This window comes from Eurytemora carolleeae, unplaced genomic scaffold (assembly GCF_000591075.1).
Source record: "Eurytemora carolleeae unplaced genomic scaffold, Eaff_2.0 scaffold13, whole genome shotgun sequence".
Taxonomy (NCBI): domain Eukaryota; kingdom Metazoa; phylum Arthropoda; class Copepoda; order Calanoida; family Temoridae; genus Eurytemora; species Eurytemora carolleeae.
The window spans coordinates 49749-73013 of NW_019402181.1; the positions used below are offsets into that span (position 1 = coordinate 49749).

Below are 23265 nucleotides of genomic sequence, written 5' to 3' on the forward strand. Positions count from 1 at the left end.
TATTTACAAACTGAACTGTATATTTCTAAACTGAACATTATATTTCTAAACTGAACTTTATATTTCTAAACTGAACTATGTATTTTTCTAAACTGAACTTCATAATTCTAAGCTAAACTTTATATTTCTAAACTGAACTTCATATTTCTAAACTAAACTTTATATTTCTTAGCTAAACTTTATATTTTTAAACTGAACTTTATATTTCCAAACTGAACTTCATATTTCCAAACTGAACTGTATATTTCTAAACTGAACTTAATAATTCTCAACTGAACTTTATATTTACAAACTGAACTTTATATTTACAAACTGAACTTCATATTTACAAACTGAACTGTATATTCATTAACTGAACTTTATATTTCTAAACTGAACTTTATATTTCTAAACTGAACTTTATATTTCTAAACTAAACTTTACATTTCTAAACTGAACTTTATATTTACAAACTGAACTTTATATTTCAGGAACCAGAGGAACCCGTGGAACCAGGGGAACTAGAGGAACCCATGGAACCAGGGGAACTAGGAGAACCAGGGGAACCAGGAACTAGAGGAACCAGGGGAATCAGGGGAATCAGGGGAATCAGGGGAACCAGGGAAACCAGATGAACCAGTGGAACCAGGGGAACCTGGGGAACCAGGAGACCCAGGGGACTCAGAGGACCAGGGGAACCATGGGAACACAGGAGTTCATAGTAATCCTTTTTCAAGAAACTAAACTAAATGATTTATTTAGTCCAATTTTTAGGCTCGAGATTAAGTGTCGCTGTGTCGGATATTCTCGGGTTTGACATGAATAAGCATCCTGACTTTAAGTCCTTTCAAGTTGCTTTACAGACTAAACTAAAACTTTCCAAGCAAGCTTTTGGTAATGGATTGAACGCTCAGCAATCAGATGTCCTTGAAGTAGAAGAGATTTCTTACTTTTATAAGTAAATATTTATCAAATGTTAAAATACGTATCTTTTGCACATCCATGAGATGCATATATTCATAAAGTATTTACTAGGAGCCCTTGTTGAAGCCTTTACTGGTTCTCTGGCAATACATCCTGAAAACTACGGAAAATCCCTGACAAAGGATCTACCTCTAATCTAGTTAAACTGCCATGCCACGATGGGATCCTTGTGCGCATCTAACCAACATAAACCATCTAGTTTTGTGTATAGAAATTTATGTATTTTGATAGAATGATTATATGAATAAACTTTTAATCTTTATAACATTTTCGAAATCAATTTTGATCCTTTACATTTCACACGGATTTAACAGTTTGGTCCTGATCCAAGCAAACTATGACTTTAGATTAAAATTTGTCAGTTTAACAAATTGTTGAATTTTAGACCAAAACTGTATTGAATTGTAATAAGACAAATAGTCCAATTGTTAGTCCAGGGTGATATTTTAGCTAACATCCAGACATTTGAAGAAAAAAAACCATGCAATTAAAGAAAGTGAAATAATTTTAAATTGTACGTTAGATACAAATCTTCAAAAAACTGGAATTAGTTTCGAATTTGTTACCAGATAAATTTAACATCTCATATTTGAACACAAAATCATTTTTAAAGCAGCTAGGAGGACACAATGTCTGTCTGTTTGTATCCAATAAACGTCAAAACGGCTGAACCTATCAGGGGCCCGAATTGTGTGCTCACTGTGATTTAAAAGTCTCAAGCTTTCAAACAAAAATCGACGAAAATTATGCCAATTACTTCTTTAAAACCAAAACTAACAACAAGTGGTTTATAGTGCAAAAATGTACATGAAAATGACTACAGAAAAGTAAAGGAGAATTAGATATTAAAATCAAAGCCCAAGGCGCTGCAACACTTTAAAGTCGACCCTGTCTTAAAAATTGATGAGCCAATTAATAAGCAGGCTTAATCTAAGTGTGTATGTGACCTCACACAATCACAATCCACAAATCCACTAACTTTTAAAATGCTATTCCTATATTGTAATAATATTTATCCGATCAAGATAAATAGATACATCCAACCAGATAGATAGATCTAACTTTGACTCCCGATCTTATATCTGTATATGTATCTATATATAAATAATATATCTACCTATCTATCTATCTATCTATCTATCTATCTATCTATCTATCTATCTATCTATCTATCTATCTCCGATGCTTTAGTGTGAATAACCATTCTTCTAGACCAGTTTGTTGAACAGTTTGTTGAACATTCACAAAGAAATTCAAGTTTATCCAGTTTTTTGAAGACGTTTCAACCAAGAAATTAATCTTCAGTGCGTTATTCTATGCCCATAGAAGTTGGTCAGACTCTTTATACTTGTTGGTATTCAGGGCGCATAGTACCCTTTTTTCTGCGGACAGTCTTTTTATAAAAGATTTTTAACGATCATTTTTCAAGCTGGTCAGTACGCCCCACCTCTCCTGGCCGAATCGGTTCATCAGTTTTAGGTTTATCGGTTTAAGGTTCATCAGTTTAAGGTTCATCAGTTTAAGGTTCATCAGTTTAAGGTTCATCAGTTCCAGGTTTATCGGTTTAAAGTTCATCAGTTTAAGGTTCATCAGTTTAAGGTTCATCAGTTTTAGGTTCATCAGTTTTAGGTTCATCAGTTCAAGGTTTATCAGTTTTAGATTCACCAGTTTAAGGTTCATCAGTTTTAAGGTTCATCAGTTTAAGGTTCATCAGTTTAAGGTTCATCAGTTTAAGGTTCATCAGTTTTAGGTTCATCAGTTTTAGGTTCATCAGTTCAAGGTTCATCAGTTTTAGATTCATCAGTTTAAGGTTCATCATTTTAAGGTTCATCAGTTTAAGGTTCATCAGTTTAAGGTTCATCAGTTCAAGGTTCATCATTTTAAGGTTCATCATTTCAAGGTTTATCAGTTTTAGATTCATCAGTTTAAGGTTCATCAGTTTAAGGTTCATAGAATCCCAAAACACATTTAAACAACGCAATTATACTGTACTACAAGTATACTGTGCGCTATACGATCTTTTGAACATTTGATGATTTATTTTATCGTAAAATCTTGATTTTTGGGAGAACAACTTTATATAAAGTATAAAATAGATGGTTATTTTCCTAGAGAAGAAGGGAACGAAGTGGGATTCTTATAAATAATTTAGCTACAGTGATAACCAGAAAACTCTGAAATAGAAAGACGACTTTTAAGCTCAAGTTAGGACTTAAAATAGTCCAATAAGCATGTGACACAGGAATTGTGCAGTGTAAACAGACCCGTTTCACTTAATTAGTGATACCATAAGTTTCAAGTAAAACTATTTGCTTTGTAACACCATCAAATACATTAAGTATTGCTATAATGTCGTCTTCCTATTTCAGAGTTTTCTGGTTATCACTATAAAAATCTATCTAGAAAAAGATAGGATTATTATTTGTTCTGATTCCAGATGTTTACGTTTTTGTTCGTGTTTCTCCCAGTTCTAGTTTATGGGATTGATGGAGAGTAAGTATCATTAAATTCAAAATTTTCAAAATTTTATATGAACAATATTTTGGGAAACATTAAAAACATGAAAAAATAAAAAGTAAGGTATTAAATGGAATAAAAAATTTACCTACATTTTTGTTTCAGTGCGCGGGAAACCAAATTTAAAGAAAATATAGTTGAAATTTAACTTTTATTTCATGGAGATAAAATATTTTATTAAAATCATAGTTGTCTCTAACTCTAATTTTTTAATCGCTATATCTTCGCAGCTGAGAAGTGTAAACCTGTGATATTTGACTACTTTATCTACAATGAGAACCAGAAAACTCTAGAATAGGAAGACGACTTGACTCACTTTATGGCTTCAAATGGTTAAATGAGCATGAGATTTGATTTGAACAGTTCATATAATAAATATCGTGTAACACGATATCTGTAAACCTGAATTACGTTGTAAATTATTAATTATCTATGTTGTAAATAGCTACGTAAAACCTGTATCATGATGTTTCATAACTGTGCTGTAAACAGCTTCGTAACATGGCTAACCTAACCTAGATATGTATGTAAATACGTCAGAACCTGTATTGTGATTAGCTTAACTACTCTTATGTATATCTGCGCTGATCTTGTAAATACATACATAAAACAAACTACTCTGTATATATATATATATATATCGACGGAAAACTTGTTATTACGTAGATTAACGTTAACTTGTAACATAGATTTTTATATACACATTAGTTGTAATATACTCTGCTTTGATTACGGTGAGAGAAGTAATTTTTTCTTATTGAAACATACGAGCTGATAAGATCGTGCCCATTGATTTGTCATTGATAGTTTTACGAGTTGTTCATGGACAGATACGATTCTGATAGCAGTTTTAAGAGTACGACATTTACTACATTCAAATTGTAAATAAATAAATAATTAAGTAATTTAAAGGTAATTATTTTAATGTCATCTTTCTTTCCACAGTTTTCTGATTCTCACAGTAGAAAACATTAGGGTTATAAAATATCCTAGGAATACGACATGGTTGAAAATATTATATTCAATAAGAATTAGAACAGCACAACTTTGTAATGTTCTTATAAAAGGAACAATTTAAATGAAAGGAAAATGTTAAATGAAAGAAACATGATAAATGAAAGGAACATGATAAATGAAAGGAACATATTAAATTAAAGGAACATAAAAAATGAAAGGAACATGTTAAATGAAAGGAACATAATAAATGAAAGGAACATAATAAATGAAAGGATAATAATAAATGAAAGAAACATGATAAATGTAAGTAATATGTTAAATGAATGGAACATGTTCAATGAAAGAAACAATTTAAATGAAAGGAACATGATAAATGAAAGGAACATGTAAAATGAAAGGAACATAATAAATGAAAGGATAATAATAAATGAAAAAAACATGATAAATGTAAGTAATATGTTAAATGAAAGGAACATGATAAATGTAAGTAATATGTTAAATGAAAGGAACATGATAAATGTAAGTAATATGTAAAATGAAAGGAACATGTAAAATGAAAGGAACATGTAAAATGAAAGGAACATAATAAATGAAAGGAACATGTTAAATGAAAGGAACATGTAAAATGAAAGGAACATATTAAATGAAAGGAACATGTTAAGTGAAAGGAACATGTAAAATGAAAGGAACATGTTAAAATTTGTGATTGTGGCATAGAATCAATTCCTTTGTTTATACCCATTTTGATAATAAATAAGTTAAATGAAATTTATTTGCACCAATTTTGATTGTAAAATAATTACATATATGTTTCTTCTTCAGCCATTGCTATGATTATGCTGATGATGGATATTTCTGTGTAGATGTCTTCTTGTGTAAAAACAGGTTGGTACAAAGACCCATAAAAATGCGGAATGGAAATACAACCGTTAGACTTAAGTTATGTGTCTAAATAATCCATGAACATGCAAGACGGCAATTATGCAGTGTACACTCACCCATTTAAAGCTTCTGAAAAAAAACTATCTGCTCTGTACAACATAAAGAACATATACGATTGATTTAATGTCGTCTTTCCCACATTTTTATGAATCTCACTGTATTAAAAAATCATGGATTTGTTACAAAAGTATAACATCTTTCTCATTGACAATCGTTAATTTCTAATATATTGACATTGAAAAGGGTATTAAAAGGTTATTTTAGCTCTCTAGATTTTATCAAATGAAATAAACCTTTGCCATAAACTTTGATTTCTAATCCCTAATCTTTGCAACTTTAAATTTGGAGACTTTAGATATTTCAAACTATGAATTCTGTTAGATCAAATAATCTAATTATGAAATATCAAAGGTTTACACCATTAGGTTGCTAATATAAAGAGCTTAGAAAATTTGAGCTGTGGAAAAGACTCATATTCCTTCAAAATATTTGTTTTCAGTTCTATTGTAACTGATGGTAGAACTGTCATTTCTGTACGACAAGATAGTGAAACCCGTTCAAGGTGAAACATTTTACATCTTTTAATTAGAATTTTTATTTTATGTAAAACTATTAGTTTACGTAGAATTATTAGTTTATGTAGAAATATTAGTTTATGTAGAACCATTAGTTTATGTAGAACTATTAGTTTATGTAGAACCATTAATTTATGTAGAACTATTAATTTATGTAGAACTATTACTTTAAGTAGAACTATTAGTTTAACTAAAACCATTTGTTTAAGTAGCATGGAGAAAATATAGAGCATTTTTTTCTTTTACTTTTAAAACTTTTTAATGTTAAGAGATGAGCTGGCTAGAATTAGTTCCTGTAACACAATATCTCAAATCTGCTGCCAGCGTAAGTAAGTGTAATTACAGTCCCATATGTTTATAAATGGACGACGTAAAGATCGTCTTCGATATTTGACATCTATGGTTAATGAAAAGTGTGTATCATAAAAGGCGTCTCATAAGCTTTACAAAAGGGAAAAAAATCTGATTGAAATGTTTCATGCAGCGTTTCCCACTCAATATGTTAAGCACGACAATTTGAAGACGATCAAGTATTGTATTTATAGGCTAAGTGCTCGTAAAATAAAAAGTAGTAATCTCCGTTTGTTTGTCTGTTTTTTATGTCCGACATGCCTAAAATTTCGATTGTGGAACTCGGAAGAATAACGGGAATGTGGTTTATAGCTTGGTTTCAAAAGATTAAGTTTTAGTTGGTTGACATATATGGGGTAAATTGAATTTCCAGGAAAAGCCGACCTGTTTTAAGAAGGCTTAATCTTAAACACAAAAAAAAATAACAAATAAATGCTGTAATTCGTCTCAAGAAGACGACATAAACATCATCTTGTTTAGTAGGGACCAAAAATATTCTAGTACAATAGATGGGAACGTAGAATTTGTACACTTTAAGGACAGCTGTATTCTTACTTTACAAATTTTAACTCAGTTTGTGTCCGACAAAATTATTAATAAATAGTGATAATTTTAAATTATAATTATCATTTATAATAGTAATAATTTTAGATTTAAATGCTTATCTTACAGTAAAATAAGTGCAATTTTATGTGTTCTTTATTTTCTGTTTTTACACTTTTTTATCTAAACTTGGAAAATATGTCAACTGATGTGAGACAATTTCGTTTTCCTTGTTATATTTGACACTTGTGACGTCGTGAATTATTGGTTCACTTCTCTGTTTCCACCTATTGTACTTGATAATATATTTGGTTGATATCATCATATCATTTTGAAAACAAAACTAGAAATTTAACGAGTGGGGAGAGGTTTGTGTGCACATGGAGATGTAACTTATTTTTTAAAATATTTCGAGCAACAAATCTTCATATACAAACCTTCAGAGACAGAAATATTCTGTAAAATTACTTTTATTATTTTTTTATTTATTTATTATTGTACATGCAGGGATATGAAAGAAAAGACTGAGCCCGTTTCAGATTCCGATCTGTTGACTGATCTTCACGGAGACGGGATTTTGGAGGAAGTTTTTAGTCCACCTTTAAAACCAGAAAACAGGTATTATGATTAGTGAGCAGAAAACAGGTGTTATGATTAGTGAGCAGAAAACAGGTGTTATGATTAGTGAGCAGAAAACAGATAATGTGATTAGCGAGCTGAAAACAGGTATAGTGATTAGTGAAGAGAAAACAGGTAGTGTGATTAGTGACCAGAAAATATGTTCAGTGATTAGTTAGCAGAAAATAGGTATTATATGATTAGTGAGCAGAAAACAGGTATTATGATTAGTGAGCAGAAAACAGGTACATTGATTAGTGAGTAGAAAACAGGTATTGTGATTTCCTAGCAGGAAACAGGTATTGTGATTAGTGAGTAGAAAACAGATAATGTGATTATTGAGCAGAAAACTGCAGGTAAAATTATTAGTGAGCAGAAAACAGGTATTTTGATTAGTGAGCAGAGAACAGGTATTTTGATTAATGAGCAGAAAACAGGTATTTTTTTAGTGAGCAGAAAACAGGTATTGTGATTAGTGAGCAGAAAACAGGTATTTTGATTAGTGAGCAGAAGACAGGTATTTTGATTAGTGAGCAGAAAACAGGTATTATGATTAGAGAGCAGAGAACAGGTATTTTGATTAGTGAGCAGAAAACCTTGGTTTATCTGACCATTTCTTAATTTAATTGAAAAGATCTCCTGCATCTGAGCAAAAAATATATCTTTATTTCTTTTACCGACAATTGATTCTTTTCTTCACGGGTTGTTCATGATAGAAATACGACAGATATATTCATCATTATTTCTCAGACAAAGATTATAAGGAACCGTTGTGCATAGGCCATGCAACTCTGTAAATAATAGTCTTTCATTAAAGGGAGTAATCACGAAAAATGAAAAGGTGTATTGATTGAATCTGGATTCGATCTCAACCAGTTTTACTTCTTATCAACGATTACAGCGTCTGTAATGCGGAAATGGTTTAAAACGCGTTATTGCTAACAGCGGAAAGTTCATGTAATTAACGGAGTTTGGATTAGTGCGATAAATTTGCAGATTAAATTCAGATTCAGTCTACACCTCATTTTATTTTTCGCGAACACTCCCCTAAATAATCATTTGTTTAACACTCACAGATATTGCGTAGAGTTTGAAGACGATGGGTTTCATTGTGTTCCCTACTACTTATGCAAAAACAAGTAAGAATATTTACATAGATTTATTGTCTTCTGAGGATAAAACTTTTGGTTGAAATTGCGCTTAGCCACGTTGACTCAATGTTATAATGCAAGGAAAGTTATTTAAGTGGTGTACGCATCTTTTGTACTGTCTCTGGGCAGTAATGTAAACACAAGATGGATGTCGAAGCCTGACATGGGATCCATCTTTCACATAAAAAATCAATGAAATATTCTGGTCATAGGAAACTATTATGTGAATTATCTAAAATATCAAAATTTAATGCTTTTAACCTCCTCGGGTACTAAACGAACAGTGATGCATCTATTCTTGTTTACAAATTCCGCCCAGAGATAACTCGTTTCAATATGCACGCAGAGTATACGCAACTGCAATTAACTTTCCTTGCATTATAACCTTGTGTTGACTAAACTATATGTCTACATCGTAAAATTTTAGATTGTAGGATTTAAGTTTATTTACCGGATTTCCACTAAAAATGCGACAAGAGCTGAAGGGGGGGGGGGTAAAGTACATTTTTACTTTATTTAATAAATGGACATGGGCATGAACATGAACATGAACAAGAGCTGAAGGGGGGGGGGGTTAAGTACGTATTTACTTTATTTAATAAAAGTACATGAACATGAACATGACCAAGACCTGAAGGAAGGGGGGGGGGGGTTGCGTACGTATTTACTTTATGTATTAAAAGGGCATGAAAATTAACATAAACGTGAACAAGAGCTGAAGGGGGTAGGGTTAAATACGTACTTATTTTATGTAATAAAATGGCATGAACCAAACAGCAAACTTCCAATAATATTATATTTTATTCAGCACCATTGTGACAAGTGGTGAAGGATTAATTACAATTCGAGATGGACTACAGTCTTCAAGGTGACGAGGAATATCTTTCCAAATATTAAAACAAAATATTGAAATTGATAAATGCATAAAAATTATAAATGTGTCACATAAAACTAAAATTAAGTCTGTGTTTGATATGATATAACGTATATGTATCTCCGGTCCATGCAAGCATCCATTTTATGTTGAACCATTCATTCAATTAATTGGATTTTTTAATTTTTAAATCGTTGAAAATCCTATTTGACATCTCTTCAGAAAAGTTTAGATTTTTAATCCTAAAGATTTGTAGATTCGTGAAACAAATATCTTTCAAAGAAACATTTAATAATTTTCATTTAATAAAAACACAAATAGTTATGTTTTCAGACACGAGGAGGCAATTCGAAGCAGCTGTGGAACAATTTTGGGTGTTTGCTGCAAACTTAAAGAAAGGTTGGAAACTGTACATTAAAAAAAGAGTAGAAAAATTTTCGTAAATAAGAGGATGGTGACAGTGTAATGATTCCAGGGTTTGGAGTATTGATCCCAGGGCTTGGAGTAATGATCCCAGGGTTTGGAGTAATGATCCCAGGGCTTGGAGTATTGATTCCAGGGCTTGGCGTAATGATCCCCGGGATTGGAGTTATGATCCCAAGGTTTGTAGTTATGATCCCTTGGGGACTGGAGAAATGATCGTAGGGTTTAAAGTAATGATCCCAGGGTTTGGAATAATGATCCCAGGGTTTGGAGTAAGGATTCCAAGGTTTGGAGTAATGATCCCAGGGTTTGGAGTAATGATCCCAAGGTTTGGAATAATGATCCCAGGGTTTGAAATAATGATTCCAGGGTTTGGAGTAATGATCCCAAGGTTTGGAGTAATGATCCCAGGGTTTGGAGTAATGATCCCAAGGTTTGGAATAATGATCCCAGGGTTTGAAATAATGATTCCAGGGTTTGGAGTAATGATCCCAGGATTTGGCGTAATGATCCCAGGGTTTTAAGTAATGATCCCAAGGTTTGGAGTAACGATTCCAGGGTTTGGAGTAATGATCTTAAGGTGTGGAGTTATGATCTCAAGGTTTGGAGTAACGATTCCAGGGTTTGTAGTAATGATCTCAAGGTTTGGAGTAATGATCCCAGGGTTTGGAGTAATGATCCCAAGGTGTGGAGTTATGATCTCAAGGTTTGGAGTAACGATTCCAGGGTTTGTAGTAATGATCTCAAGGTTTGGAGTAACGATTCCAAGGTTTGGAGTAATGATCCCAGGGCTTGGAGTAATGATCCCAAGGTTTGGAGTAACGATTCCAGGGTTTGGAGCGATGATCCCAGGGCTTAGAGGTATGATCCCAGGGCTTGGAGTAATGATCCCAGGGTTTGGAGTAATGATCCCAAGGTTTGGGGTAATGCTCCCAAAGTTTGAAATTATGATCCCAAGGTTTGGAGTAATGATCCCAAAGTTTGGAGTTATGATCTCAAGGTTTGGAGTAACGATTCCAGGGTTTATAGTAAAGATCTCAAGGTTTTGAGTTATGATCCCATTGTTTGGAGAGTTGATCCCGGGGCTTGGTGTATTGACACCAGGGCTTGAAGTAATGATCCCAGGGTTTGGAGTAATGATCCCAAAGTTTGGAGTTATGATCCCAGGGTTTGGAGTTATGATCCCAAGGTTTGGAGTTATTATTCTAGGGTTTGGAGTAATGATCCCAGGGTTTGGAGTGATGATCCCAGGGTTTGGAGTAATGATCCAATGGATTGGAGTAATGATCTAAAGGTTTGGAGTAATGATCCCTTGGGGGCTGGAGAAATGATCCCAGGGTTTGGAGAACCAAAATATCTGAACAAGTGGCCAGGTGTATTTTAGTTTCGTGGAACATTTGGACATGTGTATTTTGGATCCGTTGAAAACTTTGCTATGTGCATTTTAGTTCCGTATTCACACAGGTTTTGGTTCCGTTAAAAACTTTTCCAGTCCAGGTGTTTTAGTTCCATTGAACACTTGTCCATGTGTGTTTCGGTTCCAATGAAAACTGTATAAGGTTTGTTTTAATTCCATTAAAACCTTTTTCCATGTGTGTTTTAGTTCTAAAATGCACGTAGCAAAGTTTTCAACGGATCCAAAATACACATGTCCAAATGTTCCACGAAACTAAAATACACCTGGCCAAATGTTCCTCGAAACTAAAATACACTTTGATAAGTGTTTAACAGAACTAAAATTCACCTGACAAAGGTTTCAATGGAACTAAAACACACTTTAAAAGGTTTTAAATGGAACAAAAGCACACCTGGACAAGTGTTCAACGGAATTAAAACACACCTGGACTGGAAAAGTTTTAATGGACCAAAACCTGAACTAAAATACATCTAGCAACATTTTTCGGAGCCAAAATACACCTGAACAAATGATCCTTGGAAATAAAACACCTTGAAATGTGTTCAAAGAAACTTAAACACACTTTGAAAACTGTTTAACGAATCTAAAATACCCTTTTCTAAGTGTTCAACGGAACTAAAACACACATGGAAAAATGTTCAACGATAGTAAAAAAAACATGGTCAAGTGTTCCACGGAACTAAAATACATCTGGTCAAGTTTTCAAAGGAACTAAAATACTCCAGGACAACTACTGATACAGAACTAAAATACACATTTAAAGAAACTAAAATATATTTTCTCCTTACACACGGGCCTAAAAAAAGGAATTTCTCCAAGGGAGGGTTCAGCCATTTTGTACATTCCAGGAGGGAGGCTTAGCCCCCATAGAACCCCTTTTGTATACACCTCAGAAGTCTCTAATATTCTATCTAGATCTGCTGCTCCCAGTGCTCCCCCTTCCTCCCCTGTGCGATTTACAGAACCTCTCATAGCTGCTGGTTCTGCTCCTACTCTCACTACTGTAGAGAACCCCGGTCAGAAAATATTTCCAAAATGTGGAATCAGGTCAGTTCACTGAGTCCTTTATTTAATTCAGCAATTTTACTACGCAATTTTACACCGAGCTAAATGTTAAGAATCGAAGTCTTCCATGTTTTGAGACTGTACCTTAAACTAAATGTTAGCCTTAATAAGTCTCGGAAACGAATTTGGCACTTTTGGGTTAATATTTCAGGAATATTGATGGACTGAAGAGACCTGAATTTGGCACTAATATGGTTTAATATTTCAGGAATATTGATGGGCTCAAGAGACCTGAATTTGGCACTAATATGGTTTAATATTTCAGAAATATTGATGGGCTGCAGAGACCTGAATTTGGCACTAATGGGTTAATATTTCAGGAATATTGATGGGCTGAAGAGACCTGAATTTGGCACTAATGGGTTAATATTTCAGGAATATTGATGGGCTGAAGAGACCTTAATTTGACACTAATATGGGTTAATATTTCAGGAATATTGATGGGCTGAAGAGACCTGAATTTGGCACTAATGGGTTAATATTTCAGGAATATTGATGGGCTGAAGAGACCTTAATTTGGCACTAATGGGTTAATATTTCAGGAATATTGATGGGCTGAAGAGACCTGAATTTGATGATGTTGATCAGAGCAGGGTTGAAAACATATCTAAGTAAAACTATTATTTTTGAAAACATAAAATTATCGACAATTTTCCCGTAACATTCTAAAATAGATTTATATTTACATCAAATAGTTTCAACTCATTCAGGGCAATGTAGACCTCTATTTAAAGAGGGCCATGTCCGATTTACAACAGGACCCTTGAAACCTTATCTGATTAATCATATGGAAGATATCGTCCTTTTTTAGCTTGGAAAGTGTTTGATTCTGCTAATTTTTCCATGGTTTTCCTGCAGCAGAAATACCCAAGTCACTTTTGTAGGAAAGAAACTTAAATTTTCTGTTTGTAAATCTTTTCAACCTGCACTGTTAAGTAATCTTATGATTTCTGCGAGATTTTTTAGATTTTTTCGCTCCAAACTATGATTTTCTAATTCCTTTATCATTGCAACCCGCTTTCATATTGATATTTCAAACTTTTAAATCTTTTAGATAATTTAGTCAAGTTTGAAGTATCAAAGGTTTACACCATTCGGGTGCAAATATATAGGGATTAGATCATTTGAGTTAGAGGCAACAACTCAATTTCTTAATCTATATTTCATGTTTAGGTTTGGAGAATGGCCTCACGTCTGTATGCTATTAGGTAAAATTTATACGTTAGTAGTCCCTTTAATAGAAATTTATACGTTAGTAGTCCCTTTAATAGAAATTTGTACGTTAGTAGTCCCTTTAATAGAAATTTATACCTTATAGTAGTCTCTTTAATAGAAATTTATACGTTAGTAGTCCCTTTGATAGAAATTTATACGTTAGTAGTCCCTTTAATAGAAATTTAAACGTTATAGTAGTCTCTTTAATAGAAATTTATACGTTAGTAGTCCCTTTAATAGAAATTTGTACGTTAGTAGTCCCTTTAATAGAAATTTATACCTTATAGTAGTCTCTTTAATAGAAATTTATACGTTAGTAGTCCCTTTAATAGAAATTTGTACGTTAGTAGTCCCTTTATTAGAAATTTATACGTTATAGTAGTCTCTTTAATAGAAATTTATACGTTAATAGTCCCATTAATGAAATTTATACGTTAGTATTAATAGAAATTTTTTCGATTTTCAAAGATGAATCAGAGGCTAAAGCAAATTTCTGAAAACTGATTTTCTAAATGATTTATAGTCTTAAATTAGTGTAATTTAGCAATTAAAGTCGGTAAAATATATGTTTTCTAATTCGCAATATAATTTTACAAGTTTTATCTAACGATTAGTTTTATAACAACATAAGCAATTAGCATAGTACTTTTCATGAGCTGTACGTTTTACAGTTTGATAAAAAATATTGCAAAAAAGAAAACTTTTTTTAAAGATTTAATTTCGCCATAAAATTAAATTTATAAATTTTTCTCATTATGATTAACTTTTTTATTGTAGAGAAAAAAGGAACAGCAATTGTTGCCTTCAGAGGAGGGGCCTCACTCGTTGATACCGATGTTGTTCTTACAGGTAGTACCTTCCAGTTACATAGGTAGTTTTCCAGTTATATAGGTAGTTTTCCAGTTATATAGGTAGTTTTCCAGTTATACAGGTAGTTTTCCAGTTATATAGGTAGTTTTCCAGTTATATAGGTAGTTTTGCAGTTATATAGGTAGTTTTTCAGTTAGATAGGTAGTTTTCCAGTTATATAGGTAGTTTTCCAGTTGTATAGGTAGTTTTTCAGTTAGATAGGTAGTTTTCCCGTTATATAGGTATTTCTTCAGTTATATAGGTAGTTTTTCAGTTAGATAGGTAGTTTTCCAGTTATATAGGTAGTTTTCCAGTTATATAGGTAGTTTTCCAGTTATATAGGTAGTTTTACAGTTATATAGGTAGTTTTTCAGTTAGATAGGTAGTTTTCCAGTTATATAGGTAGTTTTCCAGTTATATAGGTAGTTTTACAGTTATATAGGTAGTTTTCCAGTTATATAGGTAGTTTTACATATATATAGGTATCCATGGCCATATTGCCTTATCTCTGAGATTTTTCGTAAATTTTTTTTTCATTTATCTTTCAGGAGCAATAAAAGTAGCTGAAGATGTGGCTACCCCTGATATTTTCCTAGTAAGATGTGGGGAGTGGGATGCCAAAAACCCAGATAACACGAGGTAATTGAATTCTATGTGACCAATAGGGTGTACGGGGGGGGGGGGTGGAGCAATCTTGTGTATCCCCTAAACATACCCCCCCCCCTCTACGCCTAATTTATCAAAATTACATTTATAAAACTTCTTTTTTATCAATTGACAATTTGTCCATGTTTTGATTATTTCTCAAATTTTTTTTCTTAGACTTTAATTGTTTTGCAATTTTTTCGCGGGGTTTCATTTAAAATCCATATCATATCATATAATGGTTTGATTGGTAGTTACGAATGGATGACGGATAGTTTGAAATATCAAAGGTTTGCACCATCAGGTTGCAAACAAATAGGGATTAACATTTGAGTTTGTGGCAAAGACTCAATTCCTTTGTTTTTGTTTAGTTTATACCGATATCAGGAGAGAAGTGTAAAGAAGATTGTGCTTCATCCAGGATTCAAGGAGGAATCTCTCCATAACAACTTCGCAGTTTTATTCCTGGATAGAGAGGTAAATAGGGTTTCAAGTCGTAATTACGTTACGCGTAATTAAACGTGTAACAAGCAAAATTACGTGTTATGTATGTTTCTGAAAGAAAGTCTAGTTTCGTGTAATTAAGGCGTAATTACCCGTAACACTTTATTTCACTTACGCATGACGCTAAATTACATGTTAATTACGTTTCTTAAAGAAAGTCTAGTTTCGCGTAATTAAGGCGTAATTACGCGAAATTACCTAATACGAAACCACTTTGTAATTAGTAAAGTACATATTAATTATCAGAAAATGTAGTTGCTGAAATTGTTTATGAACCTGCGCGACATTACTTTCTTATTAAGTTAGTTTTTTATTTGAATTTAAAAATTAATACTTCAAAATTTCACAAAATTAGGTCGTAAATACACTAAATCTATCTAACTAAACATGGTTTAATATTTAGTTAGAGATATCTGATCATATCCGTCCTATCTATCTATCTAATCTTGTTTTATTATTTAGTTTGAGATATCTGATCATATCCGTCCTATCTATCTATCTAAACATGGTTTAATATTTAGTTTGAGATATCTGATCATATCCGTCCTATCTATCTATCTAAACCTGGTTTAATATTTAGTTTGAGATATCTGGTCATATCCGTCCTATCTATCTATCTAAACATGGTTTAATATTTAGTTTGAGATATCTGATCATATCCGTCCTATCTATCTATCTAAACATGGTTTAATATTTAGTTTGAGATATCTGGTCATATCCGTCCTATCTATCTATCTAAACATGGTTTAATATTTAGTTTGAGATATCTGATCATATCCGTCCTATCTATCTATCTAATCTTGTTTAATATTTAGTTAGAGATATCTGATCATATCCGTCCTATCTATCTATCTAATCTTGTTTAATATTTAGTTAGAGATATCTGATCATATCCGTCCTATCTATCTATCTAATCTTGTTTAACATTTAGTTAGAGATATCTGATCATATCCGTCCTATCTATCTATCTAAACATGGTTTAATATTTAGTTTGAGATATCTGATCATATCCGTCCTGTCTATCTATCTAATCTTGTTTTATTATTTAGTTTGAGATATCTGATCATATCCGTCCTATATGTTTACCCAAGCCTGGAGTAGTATTCCCTGAGGGAACGGATTGCTATGCTCATGGTTGGGGGAAGGACAGGTAAGTCTCCAATTGTGTTCTAGAATAACATATTGAAAAATTTTTAGAATTCTTTTTTTTTCTTCTTTCTTAAGTGCAGAGAATTGTACTTAAATTTTTTTTTTGATAAACAGAAAGAGACATGTCGTCTTCTTAGAATATTTTGCGGAATTCATTCGAGCTAACCACTAACCAGTTTTATATGTATGATTGTTGAAACAATAATCAATCATATAACCTAGTCTAGTGTTTGTACTTTACCTTTTACTGCTTTCAATATTACCGGAGAGTTTTGGATTATCGTTCCTGTCTTTCAAATAAACTATAATTGGCTAAAACTCCATATCTTTTAATTTTTAAGATACAAAGAAAATAATCATATTATTTCGGAAGCTTAAAAGTCATATCTGAAATTTGAATGTTCAATATCAAACTATTATTCATGTATTTCTAAATAAATAAATGTGACATCCTTAGCTCTGAGCTAGCTATTGATTCTGATTGAGCTACTTAACCCTTCCTATTGCTTTCCCCCTACCTATTTGACGAAACATCTAAAATTGTTTGATTTAAAAATTATGTCACACAATAACATCCGGGTTTTACATTAAAGACGGCCAATGTTGGCTTGGCAAATCCCGTCATTAAAGTGTTTGTTTAAAAGATATATCTACGTAAGATTATGTACTTTAATGATAAATATATATATTAATCTATCAAAAGTATAAATAACGATACCGATTTTTGAATTATAGACCAAGGGAGTGTTCGCGAAAAATGAAAGGGGGTATATATATAGGCTTAATGCAATAAAAAAAAGCGCTTTTGATTGCTACTAATCTTACTTCTATCTGTTGCGTCTATAAGGAGAAAATTGTTTAAGACGTCTCATACCGAATAACTTAGCGCCAATACAAATTCAGAAAATTTAATTTCGAACAAATTATTCAGATATTACAACCTATAGTCATCGATTATCTTTCGCCATATTTGTATATAGTTTATATTTTATAATATTTTTTAATTAATTTGTTTTGAATTTGATATATATCTTGTTGCTTGCGCAACTATCTAAGAATGCCGCGCACCACTCACATTTTTCGAAATCCGTTAAAACGTTTTCTAAAAAAATAAAATATTATAAAATGTAAACTATATACAAATGTGGCGAAAGATAATCGATGACTATATGTTGTAATATCTGAATGATTTGTTTGAAATTAAATTGTTTTTTACGGTTTAAGTCGTATGTTGCAATTTTCAGAATTTGTATGGGCGTTATTCGGTATGAGACGTCTGTAACAATTTTCTCCTTATAGACGCAACAGCTAGAAGAAAAATGAGTGGCGATCAAAAGCGCTTTTTTATCGCATCAAGCCTATACCCCCTTTCATTTTTCGCGAGCACTCCCTTTAAGCGATTGAATTTGAATTTAAACCGACGGATCTCGTCCTGGTTAGTCCAGGTTAAATCTTATATTAAATGATTTAGTAAAGAAAGAAACAATTTTACAGTTTCAAAGAATTATGAATGTAAGGAAACAGACAGTATAAATGCCGTACAGCCATCTCTGAATTCTAATCCTTATGTAGATAACGCTGTTATAAGTTTGATAAATATAATTTCCCTTAGGTTTGACGGAAACTACCAAGCTACTCTGAAGAGTGTGAGATTACCTCTTGTATCCAATATGCAGTGTGAAAACCTGCTGAGGAAAACTAGACTAACAGAGTACTTCATTCTTCATGAGTAAGTTATTTTGATCTCCCATAAATAGGTTTAGTTTTCCCATTAATCTTGAGATCAAAACATTTGTGTTGTAAAGTTTTTTTTATCAAGAAGTTATTATAATGTGCAGTTCTACGGAATAAATAAATTCTTTGATCTTGGATATCACGTAGGTATAGACTGTCTTGAAAAATTGCATCGTTTGTCAAGATCAGTTCGACTTTGAAGTGTCCTCAGTAACTCATAGATACCTTCTAAGAACCTAAACATGCACTTTTTAAAACTTTAAAGAAATTGTTTTTAGCTTTTAAAGAAGTGATTGCCAACATGCAACATTTGAATAACAGTGATATCCAAAAGAAAGGAAACAAAGAGTTCAGGTTTATCTCATAATTCCCTCAGATGTTCACAACGGACCTCCCTATAGCAAAATTACTAGGATGGTGACTTGTATACATCACGATATGTTTATGTACCTTGCACTGTACACTTGTATACATCACGATATGTTTATGTACCTTGCACTGTACACTTGTCTACATCACGATATGTTTATGTACCTTGCACTGTACACTTGTATATAGATTAATCGTATTTCTTGGGGGTTTCCTTTCTCTATGTGGATATCCCTGAAACTGCATGGATAATTCAAATAAGGAGGCAATCCCTTAGGTTTAAGCACAATTAATGTAGATTGTAGTGTTGTAGATTTGCGCTATTTTACTCACAAATTTTAATCTCTCTGCTTTTCTACAGTGATAACCAGAAAACAATGGAATAGGAAGACGACACATAATAAATCACTTATTTAGTGAAAACGGTCTGTTTACACTGCACAATGGCTGTGTCTCACGCTCATAGTACTTTTTAAAGTTATAACTTGATTCCAAAAGTCGTCTTTCAGTTTCAGAGTTTTGTGGTTATCACTCTATCCCTAGATCGTTTGTGTGCGCTGGAGCTAAGCTTGATGTGGATACATGTAAGGGGGATGGAGGAGGTCCTTTAGCTTGTAAAGAACCTGGAACTGACAATATATACGTTCAGGTTAGAGTCATTAATATGATACATTCTGTTTTTTTATTGTATATCTTGTATTATACATAAGTTGACTTTAAAAGTCACTATAATAAAATAAAAGAGATCTAAATGGATATTTCTAACTTTTATTTAATAAAACGAAAGTTTTGAAATATTTGCATTTAAAGCGGAGTTAAAATTGGTTGATTTAGAAATTAACAAAGGAATTAATGATGGATATTAGATGGCGCTTCATGGAAGTGTTGTAGAGCTTCAAGTTGGTGGAGCAGATCTGGGAACTGGGACGACAGGGCTTATCAATGGAACTAAGGCAATGCAACTCGAGATAGCGGAAACTTCGGTCAGAGCCGTGCACAAGTTTCCTAAGTAAGCTTCTCAAGAAGTTAATAGGGAGATCAGAGGTATAAGCAGGCCTGCTGTTAGTTCAGGATCTGCATCATCAGCCTGAAGGAGTCATGGGGGGTGATGTAGAGCTTCATGTTGGTGGGGCAGATCAACAGGTGCGTTGCGCTGAGTATCTGCATCATCATCATGAAGGAGCCAGGGTTGAGATGGAGTTGTGAATGTCTTGAGTGTTTATAGCTGACTGAATACCGGGAGCTGGGATGAACGGGGATTTGACATGTGTGGTGTGCTTGCTTCATTGCGGAAATGGATCCTGTGTACACACACATCTAGAGAATTAACAGAGGCATTTGAGTCGGTACAATCGTCTTCCTTATATTTCGAATTTATTTTAACAACATAAGTTGTAGATCCTTACTGTTTCATGTCCATGTTGTTAACGTTGTATCCTTTATTGTATATTCTTTATTTAATATGTAATAATAATAATAATAATATATTTTGGACAAGCTTTTTACGTAATTCAATAAATGATAATATTTATAGCACTGTATTGTTAGGTAACATTTCAAAGTTTGAGAGGTTTTATGTATTGTTCCATCTAAATTTTTTTGATTTGGAATACATACACGTCTGCTTATGTTTTATTTTCTTTATTGAATTAGAAAGGTTTTTAAGAATTTTTAACTTTTTAAAATGGCTATAATTATTTCAAAAATAAGTGACAGTTATAAATTATAACACATCTTTTTAAGCATTTATAACGAAAAATGAACAAATTTTTACTTTTCGTTCTAACTTTAAAAACGAAAAATTGGATAATTTAGAAAGGATTATAGAATAACAGTGTATTTATTAGGTCGGAATCGTTTCATGGGGTGTTGACTGTGGACAAAAAGATACGCCAGGTATACAAGCTTACTGTGGAATTGATAATAGATTCGAATGTCGTCTTCATAATTACGAAAAAGGTTGGATAGACTGCATTAGCAAGAATAAAAATGATTATTTAATAATAGTAGAATATCAACCTTTGCTTTATGATTTTGATAAACAGTGATAACCAGAAAACTCTGGAATAGTAAGACGATTTTGAGAATCAGGTTTTATTTTAAAAAGTTCAATGACCATGAAACACAGCAATTGTGCAATGTAAACAGACCCATTTCACAATATAAGTGATTTAATAAGTGTCTGGTAAAACTATTTGCTTTGTAAAACCATCAAATACACTTAAGTATTGCTGTAATGTCGTCTTCCTATTCCATTGTTTTTTTGTTATCACTTTATATATACTATAATGACGAACTTTAAATGACTGCAAAAAATATAAAAGGTAATTTTTCTTTTTTTTCTTAATTTCTTTTATTGAATTTAATATTAATAATTTGATGAAAATTATTAGTGAGTTGTTATTTTATTTCAATAATAACATGTTTTATTTTTTCCAGGAGTTTATTCCAACCTTCCCCTTGCAGTTTGCTGGATAGGTAAAAATATTGAATGTATCATTTGCTCTTAGACAAATTCTAATTTGTCTGAGAGTAAATAACATTCCTTTGTAAAGAATAACAAATTATTTTTATCATTTATTATTATTTTTAAAAGGAGCAGGATTAAATGAAAATTGTTGCATACCAAAAAAACAGCTTTTTATAAAAGAATGATTTTTCTCATTTTCTTGAGAATATTTTCTGTTTAGCCTTCTTTTAGAGTATGAATTGGAACGATATTTTTATTTTAATTTGGGCAACAAAACTACCATTCACTTAATTCAGTATATTTTCTTTATAGATTAAAAATGTTTGTTTTATAGTTTAAACATATATCAAAATATGTAAAATCTAATAATTATTCTTTATTATTTTGTAGATAATGTTGTGATGTGCAACAAAGGATATTCGGTAAAAATACTATGTGATATCTGATCATANCTTGAACTTCAAATTAATGTATTTTGGCCTAATTAAACTTCAAATTATTGTATTTTAGCCTACTTGAACTTCAAATTAATGTATTTTGGCCTAATTAAACTTCAAATTATTGTATTTTAGCCTACTTGAACTTCAAATTAATGTATTTTGGCCTAATTAAACTTCAAATTATTGTATTTTAGCCTACTTGAAATTCAAATTAATGTATTTTGGCCTACTTGACCTTCAAATTAATGTATTTTGGCCTACTTGAACTTCAAATTAATATATTTTGGCCTGCTTGAACTAAAAATTAATGTATGTTGAACTTCAAATTAATGTATTTTGGCCTACTTGAACTTCCAATTAATGTATTTTGGCCTACTTGGATTACAAAATAATGCATTGTGGCCTTATACTTGAACTTCAAATTGCTGAAAAATAGACTGTATACAGTTTTCATTTAATTTTCATTGCAGTGATTCCCATAAAACTATGGAATAGAAAGACGACTGTTAGATGACTTTCTGCATGCAATTTTAGAATAATAATCCAATGAACATGAAGCACAACAATATTGCAATGCATTGCACCCATTTCACTTAAGAATTGTCAATTTTCAAGCCGCTGCTGGTAACACAATTTGCTACAGTGGAAGGCAATTATATCAGTATAATTAAGCCAAGTTTTTTTTGAGTTTTGATTGTTCACAAGCTTTTTTCGAATTACAAGTTTACAAGTTAACAAAAAGAAGCTTTTTAATCGACAGATTCTCTTTGTTTCCATGTTTTGTGTAGCCATGCTGTTTAAACGCTTGATATAAATCAAAATTGAAATCAAAAGTCGTTCTCATTGTATTAATATAATTGCCTACCACTGTATAATAACAGCTCATCAAAAGATTTTTGAAGTTTTAATTTTCAGGATTCTGCATTCGGATTCAGTCCTAACGAATGTCCATCAGTTCCGAGATCATCAAATTTCTGCTGAGATGTTTATAAAAGTCGTCTTCAACCATCGTTAAAAGAAGACGACAAATGCTATCATTTGTGTCCGTTTTTATAAGTAAAATTATACGACTACCTTCTATCTATAACAATAACTTTGAATGAATAAGCGTTATTGTTTTTATCGATAAATATTTTTCTTGTTAAAAATGTCTTGATAATTTAAGACGGTACTGTGTAACGGATATTTTAAATAGAAGATACAGGGTGTTCCACGAAACATGACTTATAGTGAATAGTTTTGAACATGTCTTCTTCCATATACGTTATTATATAATAAAGACTTTTTATAGTCTATTTCGTTAAAAAAATCTTCTAGTATAATTTATTTTCCTTTTGAAATGAATTTTACCGTTTATGCAAATGTAATATAATATTTTTTTATTATTTTCTTTTTTATCAATCAACTTAACAAATTATGGAAGAATACATTTAAGAATACAATACATGTGTTTCCATATTACATATTATTGTTAGGATAGTACTACTTGGGTGG

General features: G+C 31.9%; 1 protein-coding gene and 1 long non-coding RNA gene across 2 annotated transcripts; both read left to right on the plus strand.

The window, feature by feature from the left end:
- Nucleotides 1-680: 680 nt before the first annotated feature.
- LOC111718173 (uncharacterized) lies at nucleotides 681-1225 on the plus strand. Its single transcript, XR_002768999.1, has 3 exons — nucleotides 681-700; nucleotides 754-937; nucleotides 1015-1225. It is a non-coding gene; the product is annotated as an uncharacterized LOC111718173 (long non-coding RNA).
- Nucleotides 1226-2243: 1018 nt separating this feature from the next.
- Nucleotides 2244-22919, plus strand: LOC111718170 (enteropeptidase). The gene is made up of 22 exons (XM_023493692.1): nucleotides 2244-2333; nucleotides 3401-3456; nucleotides 5260-5322; nucleotides 5879-5941; nucleotides 6224-6283; nucleotides 7356-7466; nucleotides 8543-8605; nucleotides 9426-9485; nucleotides 9825-9890; nucleotides 12247-12378; nucleotides 12939-13007; nucleotides 13570-13604; nucleotides 14389-14460; nucleotides 15009-15099; nucleotides 15477-15582; nucleotides 16659-16759; nucleotides 18371-18487; nucleotides 19405-19510; nucleotides 20709-20757; nucleotides 21301-21339; nucleotides 21722-21753; nucleotides 22687-22919. The coding sequence occupies exons 1-22, from the start codon at nucleotides 2280-2282 to the stop codon at nucleotides 22750-22752; spliced, it is 1611 nt and encodes a 536-aa protein (XP_023349460.1). The 5' UTR covers nucleotides 2244-2279; the 3' UTR covers nucleotides 22753-22919.
- The last annotated feature ends 346 nt before the right edge of the window (nucleotides 22920-23265 follow it).

Coding starts and splice junctions, on each gene's coding strand:
- LOC111718170 (XM_023493692.1), top strand. CDS start 2,280: ATGCCCATAGAAGTTGGTCAGACTCTTTATACTTGTTGGTATTCAGGG. Junction 3,457..5,259: donor GTTTATGGGATTGATGGAGA/GTAAGTATCATT, acceptor TTTCTTCTTCAG/CCATTGCTATGATTATGCTG. Junction 15,100..15,476: donor AAAAACCCAGATAACACGAG/GTAATTGAATTC, acceptor GTTTTTGTTTAG/TTTATACCGATATCAGGAGA.